At 38.8% G+C, this 17,494-nt stretch overlaps 1 protein-coding gene across 3 annotated transcripts in view; it reads left to right on the forward strand.

Annotated features, from left to right (window-relative positions):
• nAChRalpha6 (nicotinic acetylcholine receptor alpha6) overlaps positions 1 to 17,494 on the forward strand; it is a 280,059-nt gene that overhangs the window by 187,582 nt on the left and 74,983 nt on the right. For 2 of the 3 annotated variants that reach the window (XM_069115136.1, XM_069115134.1), the window contains exon 9: positions 13,462 to 13,548. The exons of the other annotated variant lie outside the window; for it this stretch is intronic. In XM_069115136.1, the coding sequence (XP_068971237.1) occupies positions 13,462 to 13,548 (87 nt within the window). The remainder of the gene's footprint in view (positions 1 to 13,461; positions 13,549 to 17,494) is intronic. 3 annotated transcript variants of the gene reach the window in all.

The following is a 17,494-nucleotide window of genomic DNA, read 5'->3' on the forward strand; positions in this document are numbered from 1 at the left end:
GTACACAAAATGTAACATTGTACAGTAAGTAATTAATCGTAGAAATTTATTTAACAAAGTATCGGAAAAATAATTTATCTGTTCCAAAAACTCTTGAAGCGAGATAATCATTTGAAATACGCTTGAAACAGTCATTGACAAACCATTTGCGTAAAGCAAGAAGAATCGTTTAGAACCCATACTGCGAACAAGATTAACTTCTTGCGCACGTAACGATATAAATGCGACGATGAAGCGTTCTGAGAATGAAGTTTCGAACAGAAGGCGGGGAAATTCAATTTTCATTGGACGCGTCGCAGGCAACGACAGGACAAGATCGATGTTGGCAGGGATTCGGACTCTCGTCGACGTTATTCCCCGTACACAATTGCTGCTATGCACACAAGCCCGTGTATACACACAAATACGAACGTGGTCTGCATGCCGCGTGTCCCGTGAGCCTAGACCGGTATATAATTTTCCGAACATCGTCCGTTCTGGGAAAACACCGTGAAAATGCTTCGTCTCCGGTCCACGATCCCATTTGGGGACGCGCGTGCCGATGGACACGCCGTCTCTGCGGTGACGTGATTTTTATTCGATCGAGATCGAGCCACAGGCGTTTCACAGAGTTTCAAACAGCGCAGTTATTAGAGGCGGCGTGTTTTCAATAAAATTTCGACGCGTTGACGAACAGTTGGTAAATTAGTTGCGGGCATAGAAGCGGTTTGCGATAGAGTAGTAAAAAAGTTGTAAAACGTGGAATTTTAAGGAAAATTCAAGGGTTGCAGGCATTTTTTCAGATTTTAATGCATGTTCGAGAAAAAAAAGTGAGCCCACGTTACTGTGCAACACCTATGTACCTTCTAAAATTTTCTTTCGCGTTGTAAAAATGAAGCTACCTGTACCTTCGGCGATGCAGCGTTCGTTTTAATTTTGACGCAAGAAAGGCATTAGGCTTAGGAATTGTCTGATTCTTGCATTAGTTTGGTTCTACGAATGCTCACCGGAGACGATAAAAAAGTATTCGAACAATTTTTTTTAAATCGATGTTGTTGGTTCAAGTAAAGGGCAGTTCTATATTTCGAAACAGGTATCGTTTATCTTTTCGTAGCGAAGATTTTCCTGGGACCGATATGTGCTCGCAGAATGCCTCAGGATCGGTTTAGCAGAGTTTATACTTTTGAGAACAATGAACCAGCATTTCCTCGTTCTTCTCGACAACTGTATTCCGAACTGCTTCCTACGAAAGAAGCGACATTTCACGATATAATGACCTTGGTCGAACGAAATGTACTTACCTACTAGCGACAAGTGGTATTACGAAAACATGCCGAAATAATCGCCAAAAGATGGAAGTATAAGTGAATAATACCAGTAGCAACAGCATTTTTCTAAAATATTCCTATAACCATAACTGTTTTCGTATTTGTAATATTCAAAGTATCAACTAAAATGATTTGTTCGCAAAAATACAGGGTGGTTGGTAACTGGTGGTACAAGCGGAAAGGGGGTGATTCTACGCGAAAAAAGAAGTCGAAAATATAGAATAAAAATTTTTTTTTGTTTTTTTTAATTTTTCCATCGAGACAACGATCTTCAGTGAGATCCGTTATAACGAGACACGATAAAGTGCACGCGTACCGAGCGAAAATTCAAAGTCGATTTTCTCGAAAACAAAGCCTCAAACGAAAAATTGTTATTCTATATTTTCGACTCCTTTTTTCGCGTAGAATCATCCCCTTTCCGCTTGTACCACCAGTTACCAACCACCCTGTATATCTTTCTTTCAACTAAACCTATAATGGAAAACATTAAATTAATAAAATTTGATGCAAGAACCAGACAGTTGCAAGATTTATTTATCGCGATGTATAAGTACTAAAAATTGAAAATTTTTGCTACAAAGTAGAATGCATTTAACAAGAAGGTCACGATTAATATATTGACAAGAAGAAGTATTTTAAGCAGCTTTTTTTTTTTATTTCGTGTTAAATTAGTAAAATTACAGCTGCATGATTCTTGCATCCAAAGGTTCGATTGGACATAAAAATTTTAGCCGTTCGCGTTTAATGATGAAAAACGAACGTGAAACGTCTAGTTATCAGGGGCGTAGCTTTCATCTGTAAATACTGATGCGAAATATCCCAAATGCCTGTAATTCGTCGAATTTCCCAAACATGTTGATAATATCAAGTTATTCGAGATATTGCACCGGCGTGCATCTACTCTTACCTAATACCAGTACTATAGACCATTGGTCGAAGGAGGACGAGAGAGAGTGTAATATCATAGAAATTCCATTCCATCCGAGTTTCATCATCGCCGTTAGCCCAGGTAGACTCGATGTAAAACGAATTCCGTTCGAACCCGGTTCAGAAATAAGATTCTCCTTAGAAATTCCGATTAGTCGGACTGTGCATGCATCGAGATGCTGGGAAGGCGATGTTACAATCCTCTAATTTCTTGTCAATTTCCGCGATACGATTGAACGAGGTAAAGAACGTGACCTGACGCCAGCTATGAAACGTATTGCAGTCGAACGTCTGTCTAATTCCGATATTGGTCTGTGCGATTCTACATCGGAAAATTCTTAAGCGAAATTTCGTGTCTCGGAACTTAAGACTGTAGATCGAGAACTCTGGATTGCGTCCACAGAATTTGCTAATTGCCTGCTGTAAAACGATCAAACGAAATTTTAATCTTCTAACTTTGAGTTTCGTAGTTAAACAGTTTCGAAACATGGCAGCGCAGGATACGCAACTGATAGTGCACGTATAAGGACGCGATGCAGTAGATACGAATACGGAAAGCAACAATTGAATCGCGGAAGAGCTTGGCCGTAAAGTTCCGGAAAGTAGCATAAGGAACCAGGTAAAGATAAGAAGCAACTTGAACGATTAAACTGATTTTCTGATAAATTTTCAGCGTCTTAACTTTCTTACCAGCAGCAAAGATTCTTGTAATTAAATCGTAAACTTGCCTCATAGGAGATAAAAATTGTACAAGGTTTTGCGATTCGCGAGCTTTCAAAGATATCCTTTACGTGTATGGATAAAAACACAAACCATGTAATATTTAATAGTAATATAATGAAAGTGCAAAGAGTAATTAAAAAGAAAGTAGGTAAACATTGATACTGGGTTACGAGATATTTTCCAAATTTCATAGCGTGCTATTTGTTATTTATTATATTCGCTTCTGCTTATAAGGATCCCATTATTTGGTAGGATATTTTCTAAACTTGATACGCTATTCGATTTACAAACAAATTATTAAAATAAGCATTTTACGTGAATTAAGTTCGTCAATGGCATATTAAAGGCTTCGTAATTATTGCAGATCTTTCAGTAATAAGTAACCAATTAACCGATTTGGCTTTCTAGCGAATAATAAAATTAATCGAAACTCGATTTATCGCTACAAGGAAGCTAGAGGATTAAAAAACTGTCGACGAAGAAGACTCATTTTATTACATTCCTAACAAGTGTTCCCATCACGTGTGAAGCATATTTTCATTCAATTTTTCAATTCCATCAATCACGCGCACTAAATTCGTTACGAGCAAAAAATGTAATCGACCAAACTTAATAGAAAACGCGTCCCAACTCATTCGAGGCTGAAACCGATTAATCTTCGCGACTAACTTATTTCACTGTGATCGCGAACGAACGAGACGAGGAAACTGCGACAAAAAGAACAAGAGTAGAAGAAAATCGAACGGTCTCCGGTTGCAGGCACTTCCTAAATCTGACACGGACAATAAATCCAGCCCCTTGCAGTGCCGTCCTGATTTATTAAAGAACGTTTTTCCTTTTACCTATGTACGTGTAATTCTCGAAAAAGAAGGGACGACAAAAAGAAGCCGACGCGTAGAAAGTGGCCTGAAAGCTTTTCGCCACAGAGAGGAACAAAACGCGAAACGTTGCATAATCAAATCCCTTTGAGAACGCGAGGAATGCGTTGGTGTGTGCCCGTGACACGAGCCGTGTCTGTGATTTCAGAGTCGCGTGGATGTTCGCTCGTTGGCAAAGAACAAGGTATATAGAGTCGGGAAATGGTCGGAACGGCGCAATTAAAACATAACTGCGGCTCGTTTGACAGACTATGTATGTCAGAACTGCGCTCTCTGGGACGAAGGTGGGACTTATTAAAAATTGCCTCCGTTTAGTGTAATTTTAACGAAACGCGAATGTGTCTTCGAGACTCCGGAAGAGTCTGCCACAACTCGTTTGACCTTTTCTTTATTTTTCACCCAATGTCTTCTTTATTATATGGTTGAACACGAAAGAAGAAGGTATAACGCGTCTTGCGCAGAGAGCTTTGAAACTATTTTATAAACGTCAGAATTAACGGTAGCCACCGTCAGATTCACGCATTGGCGACAGAATACCGAAAATCACGTAAGTTTTCTTCGAGCATTGCCAACTTTCTGTATCTGGGATCGCGATTCTATACGAAGTGGAAGCTCATTAAGAATTCGAGGAACGAACGCGACTCGCTTTTTGAAGCCTCCTTTAGCAGAGCAAAGACTTCTCCGTGTTGCACGTCTTGAACTGATACGCTTGATTGTGCCCAATTATTATATATCGACGTATACCAGCCCAATTTCCGTCACAAGTGCAGCGGAAGCTCGTGGCAATCCTTTTCGAGGTAGCTCGAAGAAAACGTCGAGCTTTGAACACTTTTTCGGAGAGAAAAGCACAAAAAGAACGTCAATTAAGCGAAGAACCCATAACTTCGCGGTAACATATTTCCTCTTTACCCTTTAAATTTTCTAACGTTTCACGTTCCAAATATTTCTATCAAGGGTTTACTTTCCTTAAAATTGCCACGATGAATTTAACGATTACGAAACAGAGTAAGAATTTATTTTCCGTAAATAAATTATCCCTTATCGTGTTGTGTATAAATTTTCGTCTCTGATAACCTGAAAATCGATGTTAAATCCTTGTAGAAGGAAAAGGTAACGCGTAATAGTAGAAAAGAAAAAAGGAAGAGGAATGGAAGCACTCGGTTGTTTCGCACCTCGTTAACTTTCTCCAACTTCTATGTTGAAACGTTCTATCTGAACATAGCTGATGGGTCTCTTTGAAAGTCTCAAATCCGAACCTAGTGCCTATTCACATTCGGCAAGTAATTACGAGTTAGTCTCGCGAGGAAACGGAAGAAGAATTGCCGCAGGAAATCTGAATAAGAAAGATCGAATCTCGCGGTATCTGCGCCTGGCGCTCGCCTCGTTTCCCCGTTTCCCTGTCATTGTTATCGGACCATCGCTTCTTTGTCCTTCCGCCAACGCGTTCTCCGTCATTGTTGTCGCTATCCCGCGGCATCTCACTCATCCGTCGGTCGGTTTAAGCCCGAAACCCGAACAGACTTTTCGACGAAACGAGAAACGCCGGTTCTCCCACGGAAACTTGACGAATACCGGCGGTGCTATTTCTTGTCGACGTTAAACAGGTTTGGTAATTGTTTTACGGGATTGCGAGAAAAGCGATTTGATCTAAGCTAGCTACGGATGAAAACAAAGTTAAGACAAACAAGGCTTTTCGAGCTAACTTAAATAGAATTAACGTTCACGTTGTCTTCCAGCGCAACACGCTTCTAAGTGCTTCGTTCATTCCTAATGAAGGGTTTCCCTTAGTCCGATATTTAGTTACGTTTGTGGTGTTTGAACGTTATATTTGATACTTTTCTTTTACCGCTGTTCTCTGCGGAAAACGAAGTCTGTATTATTATAGCGAAGTTTCATTTCCATCTTTAACACGCTTCAGGTGTCAGCAAAGTTTCTGGTCAGGCCACGTAACCCATATTAGGGTGTCGCTTATTTGACTACTTGCGAAGGATCGTCGTAGGTATTTGAAAGGATATTCCATAATAATAAATTGTTAATTAATAATTAATTGTAATAATAGTTGAATTGTTATAAAATAAAAATACGAAAATGGTTTATTAAAAGAATTATTTAGAACGTAAAACTTTAAAGCATTCTATACATAGCTGAGGTTGGTCGGGACAATTTGGACAATAAGTTGTTGTTTTCTTCAAATTCTTTCGTGCCTTTGTTCGGTCCATTCGACGTCTTTTATTTGCATAACATGCATAACAAGGATTTTTTGCATTTTCAGACAACTCTAATAATTTTGCAACTAATAATTGTCTAAATATTCTAATATTTATATTTTTTCTTGTTGCGATTTTGTAAACCGTCAAAGCGTTTACAACAGAAATTCCCAGAAAGAATTGAACGCCAAGTTTTCTGTACCATTTGATTCCTTTTCTAATTGTGGTGGCATAAGAAACCATTTGGTCGGAATAATCTATACCACACTTTCTTTCATTATATTCAACAACAGCTAGTGGTTTTAATGTTGCGAACAAACGAAACGAAAGATCATTCTTGAGACCACCGCTTGAGCGATTCGCATTACTAAAATATCGATGGGAGCACCTAGCAGAGAACGCTTGGTACTGCTGTACGCGTGGCCTGACGGAGATTTCTTTGAAAACACGCGTAGCAGTCAACGTGTTAGTGAAATGAAGATAGCTTTTGATTCGTGACATTTTTCCTGTTAAATAACGTAATTTTATTAGATGGATAACACATAAATTATGTCTAACACAACTCGTTCCTATCGTTAGCTACCTGTGCGAAAAAATCTACCCAGTAAAATATTTCTAACTGTTTAAGAATTCTCAGATATCGCACAAAACTGTTCGAATCTATAAATTTGTACGACGTTGCAAATGCAGCAGCTTGGATTCCCTCCACTTGCCGAAAGTTTCAAGTTGAGAAAAAGTTTTAGGGATAATATTTTGACAGAAGTCAATTTATCAGAACGCGCCATCCTTCATTCTTAACCCGTTTTCTTTCTCGGACTTCGGGTTGCTTTTGTTCCGTAATTAATCACCGAGCAAGTTCGGTCTCTCGTGCGCAAGCTTTCTTTCTAGTTTAACGCCGACTGAAAGTTTGCTAGACGAGATAGGTCAGGGAGCATGGTCGAGTTCAGTCGAAACGTGTTACAGTCTCGGAAAGGTCGATATTATGTACTCAGAATTTTAACAGCTGCAGAGAATCGTCTCCATCGACGATACTCTGAGCTATTTCGACGACAAAATCAGCGCGTGATATTTTTGAACGAGTATATTTCACGTTAATTACCATTCATTATAGTTATACGCGTTATTTATTTTCCATATTCTATCGCAAGCAATATTTAAGAACGAGAGGAATACGAATAATCTGTATATCGTTTGTAAAATCGATTTTATGCGAAGATTACAGAGCAGAATAAGTCGCATTTGCTATTTTTGCAGAGAAGCGGCTTTAAATTCAGTAGAACGTCAGTCAACGTTGCCAAAATGATCTGTATATTTGATCTTGTAGCTAAACATACGCTTCTTATCCTCGAAATTTTAAAAATATCGACGAGGCATATACGATTCGATAAAATGCTACTTCTATAGGAATACATTGTCCTTTCGTGCTTTTTTAAATTTCACGAGGAACTCTTAATTGCGCAGTCTATCAAAAGTAATTACGAACAGGTGGCTGAATATTTTTGAGCAAGGATGTACTATAAAAAGCGTTATCATCGTCGATCCAAATAAATACACAAGGAAAATCATTATTGAAATCGATGGTGAAAGGTGTCGTATTATCTGGCGCTAATTGAAGAGCATATTTTAATAAATATCAGCGAAGAAAACTGGAGGCGGCGTCCAAGCTTTTCCTTCAACAACAACAATTTCCATCCTAGTGAAGAGCTTATTATCACGGGCAAAAATGTAGCTCTTTAGGCACTCTTAGGCATTATTGCGACGTCTATGAATGAAATTTCCATAATATTATGCCGCTGTAAATTCCGAGCGGCCCAGCCACCGGCATCGTGAATTTCATTTACCGGATAAATACGGAGCGAATGCATGCGCAAGGACTGGCGTTAAGGCCGAGCAAAGTGACACCACCCTCTTCGTGGAAAGTGCATTTGATTGAACATTAGCATGACAAAGGGTTGGGACGAGGCCCGCGAACAAGCATCCACTACGTTCCGGATCGGCTGAGAGTATATCGCCTCTCACCTTGCCACGATTTTCACGTCACGAGCCACGATTGTTTGAAACGTTTACGTTCGAACGTTCGAGGATGCTCAGATGAAACGGAACAAATTCTACTCTCTCGAGGAAATCGTACGCGGATAAATTGTGTTTGATGGTGCGGTGTTTTAACAGCTTGCGTTGAAAATTCGATTTTCGTATCTTGAAAATCGAAATTTTCTATTGGAAACAGCAAACAAAAGAACGCGACGTTTTCAGTGGTTTCGTATCGTATAATATCTCGACAGAAAGATATTGTCTGAAGATTAATTTGTAATTTTAAAGCGTGAATTTTTCTCGTATTGGTATCTGTTATATCTTTTATATCGATGGTGATCTATTAAAAGAACAGGACACTTCGCTTACTTGCATGATTTCTGCGGACTCTTTGGTTAAGTAGTCGTTTGGAGCTCGAGAAACCAAGAAACATGGCTCTTCGTATCGCTTTAACCGAAGAAAGTTAATGGATTTTGATCAGAAGAACGAAGTGGCTATACCGCAGAACTATTATCTCGTGCGATATAGTTCAGAAATATCGATTAAGACACGAAATAATTTTTCACGGCGAAGCTTCATTCGCGTTGATGCTACATCTAAGCCTTCGATGGAAGACATGGTAGGTCTTCCAATGATATCGAAAGTCTAAGAAAAATACAACCGAGCATTTCTCTGTGTTAGAGCACGTTGAGACGTAATGAGACGTGATGAAACATACTATCGCGGTAAATAAAGAAACGTTGTTACAGACACGATAAAATATTAAAAAACGATACGACTGTTTGACCCGCTAATTAGAAGTCGTAACACAATTTACTCGTTCGGAAGTTGTATATTAATTCGAACGATCCATAAACGAAATTTCGAGATACTACATAACGTTATGAAATTGGTTGTCTCAAATGATTTATTCCGCATATGCTTGTTCAAAGCTGTTTCTACTTGAATGAATTCCGATGTACGAAATTCATTCGAATTTTGTTGATTTCCTGTACTCTACGTATAACGAATTCTGTAAATCCAGACGAAACGGTGTATATATTTCAGTTACATAACGGGAGAAAGCTAGGGAAAACTTTGGCAAACTTTAAAATTAACAACAGTCCCTCAGCCTTGTACAATATGTATTGTAACAGCCAGGTCCTTTGGCTAACGTGATTTATGTTTGATCGTTTTCACGTTCCTTTGAAAGTTCTGTGAAGCTCTGACTAGCAACAACGTTACAAACTTTCTGTTTTAATCTCGAAGAAGCTATAGCGATTACTAAAACTGCACGATTGAATAACACGTACTTGTTCAAACACTAAATGACGATGGAAGAGGAAAAGCTAGTTTCTGCGATTGTTTAATTAATTTAGATCTCTGCCTCTCAAATATCGAACACTGTCAACGCGAAAGTTTTGGAAACGCGTGCACAAAGACCTACAACAGCATATGTTCGGTGTCGTAGCACGTTTCGCGCAATTCCTAGCACCGGTTGTTTCCAAGTTAGTGTAACTAGCGATCTCAGAGCGATTCGTAAATGATCCGTACGAACGATGTGATTTATCGGCAAAGCACACGACGATGGTTCGCGACCATTCGACCAAGAAAACAGCGAACGTTTCTCTTCTGGCAAATCCGTATACTCGAGATGCAAATCCCTTCTACGAATGAATGTATGCTTTCTGCGCCGGAATTAATCGAAAGATTAATGTCACGCGACGAGAACAACGAATTTTCTTGCAACGAGTAAAGTAACGTATTGCCCTGAATTTCGATAAATCCCCTTTAGGGATATTCAATAGCTTTCACAAGTTTCTGTATAAAGAACGTTTATCAATTTTTTTGCCGAACTTTCATTCAACATTTACTTTTCATATTTCCTTAAAAAAAAGACGAATTTTTTAGCAATTTCTTAGCAAAATTATTTCTTCCGCTTGATTTCTAATATATTTATGAAATATACATTTACTTTTCATATTTCCTTAAAAAAAAAGATACGAATTTTTTAGCAATTTCTTAGCAAAATTATTTCTTCCGCTTGATTTCTAATATATTTTTGAAATAAATTTGTAAAAATTGTCTAAGATACTTCCAAGATAAGTTGTTTCTAAGGCAAAATCAATAAAATGAACGGAATCGTTCGCAATTTCAAATTGTTCTCTTTCATCTTCGGTTGAAAACAAAATTTACTGAAGCTCGAGCTAACAGGCTCAGCATGAAAAAGCTAAATTTGCAATATGTACGTGGCAGCTGAAGCTTCTATGAATCAGCTTTGCATATTAATCGAATGCGCATCGGCACGCGTGTTGTATAACCACGAAGCCTGTCGAACGGACGCTCGAGTCTAATCGCAAGGAACTAATTACGCTTTCCACGGTCCCTGATCCCATTCTCGACTTCCTGGCCAACAAATTTCGATGTTATTGGCGGTTTGCCACCTGCAACCGATGCATCTTACAGCCGTTTCCGCTGCGCGATTTCGCCGAGACGTGATCCCGAATTCTTTCCCGGATCGTGTCGAATACTCCCTGCAAACGAACCGAGATATTCGCGAAAAGAATCGTAATCCAAATTCCAGCAGGAATCCCTGTCGGACGAATTAAACCTTCTTCTGCCCGATAAAATGGAAAGTTAAGGTTGCAGTGGCGAAGTATTGGCAAAGTTTCGACTATTTTGCTCGTAGTTAATCGTCTACTGCGTTAGATGTATACTAAATAGTGGGAAAAAGCATATTTGAGAATTCTGATAACACTGTCTTTGCACAAAGTAGGATGTAACTGAGAGACTGAAACTCATCTGGAAATTTATTCGTGTTTCTATATTGTAGACACCTAATATCACGGTTCTATTTGTATAAATAAAAATCTACGAATTAAGAAACGAAATTTTACCTTCGTTCAAATAAACGTAATTTCGAGAAAGCTTGTCGTGCGCAGTCACAGCGAAAACCCGAAACAAATCGACGATGTGAAGCACACATCCGATCAAAATATTGTAACCGCAACGCGTTAATCCGTTTTCTAAATTCTCCATTATGAAGGCTATGGAAATTTACGTAGTCTCCTGTGTTCGATAACCGCCATATTTGTTGAACGTGAACAGGCAACTAATGTTTATCTTGGACGATGTAAATTCTCTGATAATGGACGCGATCTAACGATGATCTACCATGTGCCATATAAACGTCATTCATGTTCAGTCAAACTCGTTCATGCAGAAGAGTGATCCTCAAAAGTGCAATAAGTTAATAGCGATGTGATCGTATAGAACATTTGCCTATATTTTACAATCTCTCTGTTCAAGCGATAAATCAAGGGTCAACGAATCAACGATTCGTCGAATTAGCAAATCTACATGAAGCTGAAATTATTAGAGTTATTTTACGAGTAACATAAGCTATAAAAAGAACTACGGCGAAGATATTTGATCCACGATTAACCCTTTGCACTCCTATGTCGAGTGTAATACGACATCAGTTTTTATCTCAGGAGCTCTTTTGTCGAACCCCACTCGACGTTCTTCCAGTGCCACCTTTTTTGTGAAACGTGCGAAAGAAAACCAGGATTTTATCCTGGAAATTGTTTCGAGATATATCATACATCGAAGAATTACAGAATACAACAATAGTGTGAATAAAACTGGTATTTAAATGAATTTCCTCCTTCCTTTATTTATTTAAATTCTCTTATTTTTTAGTTAAAGTAAATTTCCAATAAAACACTTATAAAAGCGTTGGCAGCTGCTGGTAACGAAATTGAAATAAAATTCGGAGTGCAAAAGGTTAACACAATGAAATCTTCGTTCTTTTTGTCTTCTGTCCACAAAACGAGCTTAAATTAACGACAAACGCCTAGGTGGACGCGAATTATCGAGACGCCCCTGTAAATGACGGTAGTTAACGCGTAATAATGTAATTCCAAACACATTATCCACACCACATAAAGTTATTAACGATTGAGCTGACTCGGTGTTCGCAGTATGGGAACAAGTTACGCAGCCCGGAATACTCGCTCACGCGTGGGATTATGATCACGCAATCGCATAAGCTAGCTACGGAAATTACGAATACGCGCCCTTCGGCGCACCGATATACTCCATCTTGTGTGGTTTACAATAAAGCACGCGTCACACGTCAATTTCATGCCGCCTAACTATCGAGCATAGAAGGCGTATCGTAATAAAGTCCTAAATAGAAAAATTTGTGCACAGGTGATTTTTCACGTGAACAGCCCTACGTGAACCAAGATATCGGACGATGTCTCTTCACGATAGCTTAATTTATAGCCTCGCCATATCTGTATTGTGCCTCCATCGGCGTTATAATCGCTGGAAGAAATATAGCAAGTGGAAAAATAAAGTTTTAAATTGAAGAGTAAAATAGTGGCATTGATTAATGCAATGATACTCTGAAACGCGTACACCGTTCTATCTTTTTCAGCGACGCGGCAATTTTGATTGATTATATTTTTCGTTTTGCTACGAAAGAGGAATTTTGACATATATCTTTGTAATATATCTACAGAAAAATCTCCCAACTATTCTAAAAGTATAATATACCTTGCAAAATATCGTGGGATATGAGTTTTCCACCGCCAAGAAAAGTTAAATTGTCTCGACGTTTAGACTACAGCGTATAATCGATCTCTTCGATCGTTTCCGTAACGCGGACAAACTACAACCCGGCTATCCATCATCAAACTTACGTTCCACCGACAACGTTACGAAATTGTTAAATGTTTCCGTCTGCCGATTCTCCTGCCTTACGCTGGATCATTGAAATTCCATCGCGCAAAACGCGAACATGAAGTACCAAGCTCGACCGATAATAGAGAAAAATAGTAGTTTGAATTTTATTTACCGCAAAATCTTCTATCGCTTCTATCAACTCGAAAAAAGAATAAAGATAGAGAAGATAGAGAAAAATGAAATCGTATACTTTCCTAAATCGATTCGAAGCTAACGTATCGTCCTCCAAAGTCTAACAGCAACGTCGAACTTCTATCTTCAAAATTCAAGGATTCGATTCGGTAAACAAGCGGAATTCTCGCGTCCGGCAAACTCAACAGACTCGAGTATTCGTCGAAGCGCATCGATACGCGATACTCGTGCTCGCGCGTTGGAACGTTTTCGAAAGGTCAGAACGCTTCTCCGATGGATACCCAAAGGACCGAGAACCGTGAGCTTTCGAAGGCAAGCAACCGAACCGAACGACAATATTATCCAGAAATTTCTGGAAGAGGCGATCGTATCGTCTCGGTGTGTTCGTTGCACGACCTGGTTGCCAGGCGTGGCGCACGTGGATTCCTAGATGAAAATCGCAGAAACTCTTTACAGAAAGACAAAGAACTCATCTTGATATGTACGTTACGTGTTGTTTCTCTTTTTTTTTCCCGACTATCGCAGGAGTGACCATTCTGCTGTCGCTGACAGTTTTCCTGAACCTCGTGGCAGAAAGCATGCCGACGACCTCGGACGCTGTCCCTCTAATAGGTACCTATGCTTATCATCACGATAGTTACGCAAGCGTGTGTTTGACAGTTTCTGTTATCTCCATGTTTCCATGTAAATATGTACACGTGCACCGTAATTGTGCCTGTCGTATCGAACCGTTCCTGTTCAGGAAGTAAGACCCGGAAGAAACGCGAAGGGAAAATCGCGTGGAACGGGTAAGAACCTCGAAGGTCGTTCAGACTGAGCGATTTTTCTCATTTTCATTGACCGGCGAATCCTCGAGATCCACTTTCGAGCAGCGAGGAAAGAAGTTCGTCCTTCCGATGGGCGGGCGGCAAAGTGGTTAACATCGACCGATGAAAATGGTCGAAACGTTCTCTAACATTGGACCCCGTTGAAGGAACTGCAGTTCTGCTGCGGGTGGACGAGATTACACGGTTGCCTTCGACCGAGAAACGGTTTTACTCGCCGCTCTAACGCGTCGTAATAGCGACTGCCCTGCTTGTTCTATGGCTTTTCGTTCTCGGAATAATGTCTGTCGCGTCTTGTTATTTGATGAAAGGATATTTTAAAGATCAGAGTTCCGTGGCAACTTCCATCGAAACTTTACGGTTTGTTTTTCTATTAGGTCAGACGACGACGTTTAAAAGCGACGCGAAAGGTTGTGGAAATAATCCTCAGATGTTTTGGTATTTTAAAGTTAAAGATATTTTACAAAAGCAAACCAAGAAGACGATGGTTTGTTAATTTCTAGACAGAGTTCGACGTGTTTAAGTTATTCGTTGCGAAAGTGTCAATTTCCTTTCACGCAAAATGTAATTTTCGGAAAAAAATCTTCAAGCTGGACGTAAATATTTGAGTTCCGCAGATATCACCAGCAACAGTTGAAACATTAATCAAGCCTGACTCGTCTATCTTTTACGCCCTTTTGACCGAGCGATTTCTCAAGCTGTGTCGTAGTAGGTTGCGGCAAGATTGCACTTCAGTTGGCGCCAATCTTTAAATTACTCGTCTGAGAATGAAATTCGTCGTCCAATTAAATCATATTTATCAGCGAAATATTATCGCAATTTTCACGATGTCTGACGATCAATGATAGACTCGTCTCGTCGTGAATATCCGTTTTAACTTCTTCCCGCACAGTTAACCGCCGCGAAGAATTTCAATTCTTACGAAAGTAGCCAAGCGAAACATCCTGGCTAACCGCGTGTTCCGGACCGCCGAACTTCCTGTACTTTTCCAACTGAAACGGAATAGAAAATCGTGTTATCATCGAAAGATGACCGTCCTACTCGGCTGTGAAACGTCCCAATGATTTAGAATGAAAATAACCGAGCGGGAAGAAAATGCTGAAATCGTGTCGTGCAAAATCGAGAGCAAATTTTGGTTCTATCTTGAGTTTGCAGAATGATGGAATACCGCAAAGATAAAGACAAACATGCAACATTTTTTCAATGAATTAGAAATTTGAAAATATTTCTTAAGTATAAACAAAGAGAGAATTGTTTGTATATGTAGTAAACCAAATATCTGAATAATATTATGAAATGTTGGGTCAATATTATTGCAAATGACAGTTCGCACGTGATGATGCATCAAAATACAGCATCGAATGTCGCTTAAAGTTACTTGTTTATTCGTTATTAAAATTGACGATGAAATAAAACAAACTTTAAAAGAAACTTCAGATTGAAATTCATCGAAGATGATTTTTATTTATGGTTGAGAATAATAGCGTAGTAATGTATCGTTTTGTCGATATTAATTATTTAAAAATTGCTCGGTATTGTTGTCTCTTTCGTAATCAAAATATTTTAATTTCAAAGAAATGATAGATTAACGCGTATGTAGTTCGCGACCTGGAAATGTCAATAAAATTCAGTGAATACGAGGAATATTTTTCTTGGTCGTGTGTCTGGCTTTTCCTTTTTGATCAATCACCCTTGAAAAATGTTCATAGTGAATTATCGAAGAATACTTGTTCAAAATTTATTTCTCTTGAACCGTATTATAGTAATCGATATTTATTATATAAAATGTCATACATCATTCTTAAAATATAACTTAGCATATATTGCTATTTAAACAAACAATCGAAGTATACTAACAATATTTAACTTATCGAAGATTCCCCTTAATTTTCGTTCAATTAATCGCGTACCGTTGATCTCGTTCTAAATTTAATTACCAAACAAACCAGACGTCGTCATACGATAAATCATGAAATAAAATGCCATGGTTACATGAACATTCTTCTTCGAAGACAAAATTGCCAGTCCCCGTGTCATTGAGTCGTATCCCGTGCACGAGTCCGTGTACAAGTTTTAAGGGTCATTCAGGTTGTTGGGACGTGTCGTTTCGGAAGTTGTAACGCGTTTACGTCGGACAACTTTCCTCTCGTTGCTCGGTGCAAATCCTTTTTGCGGCCAGTCGGACACCGGCAATGTCTCGGACTGTTTTCTCCAACAGACAAGCACATGCACACGCCGATTAGACAACGCGTGCGAACAACCGACTCGAAACGTTTTTCCACCGTTTAAAGCTTAATCTATTCGCGATGAAAACTGTATACATCAAATTTTCCTGGACATTGTAGTTCCACAGAGAACGCGCTAACGAAAGAGACGTTTGTTTCGCGTATTTTTATTTAAAGACAAAATAACTTTTTCGGATGGTTTCGCTTTATAAATAGAGAGGTAAAAAGTGCAATTGAAAAATACCTGCAAGCACCTAATGAAAAAATAGTCGAAAGCCTTTCTGGTTACACGAATAATAATGAATATTTTTCTTGAAAGAAATATAATCCGAAAAGCATTTTATTTTCTCAGCTTTTAATTTCTTTGTCGGATATATCAAACGAAAGCATTATCGTAAATTTCAGAACGAAAAGCGGAACAAGCAGGGAAATGTTGAAACAAAAATACGATCGTATGATTTCTTTCGCGTCGACTCTTCTCTTTCTCTGAACGTTCCTTCCTAAACCTCTTCTACAAGAATAACCCCATAGGCTTGTGTTACATTAATGTTTAGATTATTACCCCGTTCTATGACGTAACTTCATGACAAGTACCAAAAATCTTAGCTGCCTAAAAAGCTATCTATCTATAAAGATAATATAAACAATGACAAGTAAACGTACTTGGAACGATAGTACGCTATATTTTTAAACGACGGGAAATTATTTATAAAATTGTAACGATCATAATCGTATAACTGGCTTCAAAATTTAAAGAATTTTCCAATCGTCCTATATAAATAGTACATTTTTCTCGCATCGGATTTTATTAAAATTGAATAAATATCTCTCTTCTTTTCTACCCTCCTCGATATAGGTACAGTAATCGAAATTCTACCAACCTTTAATAAAAGATATATTTACATAGTTGAGAGCATTAATTTTTCCAATATCTTAGGCACCTGTATTATTGGTACTTGAGTTGTTCAACCCCCTTGAGAAACGTGCACGGTTCTATCGTCCCCCATTTCTTTGATGTATTGTATTAATTGTTCTTAATCTCGAACGAACGAGTTCGTGTGTTTAGAAGAATAAGTTAACTAACTTAATTGTCCCTGTGTCCCCGTGTCATACTTTAGAGAATTACTCGTAGCACCGAATTCCTAGGTATACTGCAAGGGTCAGTCAAATATTAACCGGACTGCGTGTAACATATCTTCACAGTCTCACGTATGAAAATGATATCGCGTAGGAGTTCAAATAGGCGTATCTTAAAGACGTTTCAGCTCACGTGGTGATTTATTTATCCTTTCTTCGATAGTTAACAGAACGAACGAGAAAACAGTATCGTATTCCGTTGCATAACGCATAATTATTATTCGAGAGTACGAAACCTATTGAAATTTTGCATAGGTTGCGGCTACGGTTTGGGGATGAAACGTTATCAGAAACCCAAGTGTTTGCGTGGCATAAATCGTTTTCTAGTGGACTCGAATACGTTCAAAATACACCGCATCCGTTACGTCCCAA

The sequence above is a fragment of the Bombus flavifrons genome, chromosome 6 (assembly GCF_040668555.2).
Source record: "Bombus flavifrons isolate JBK064 chromosome 6, iyBomFlav1_principal, whole genome shotgun sequence".
In the NCBI taxonomy this organism is placed as follows: Eukaryota; Metazoa; Arthropoda; class Insecta; order Hymenoptera; family Apidae; genus Bombus; species Bombus flavifrons.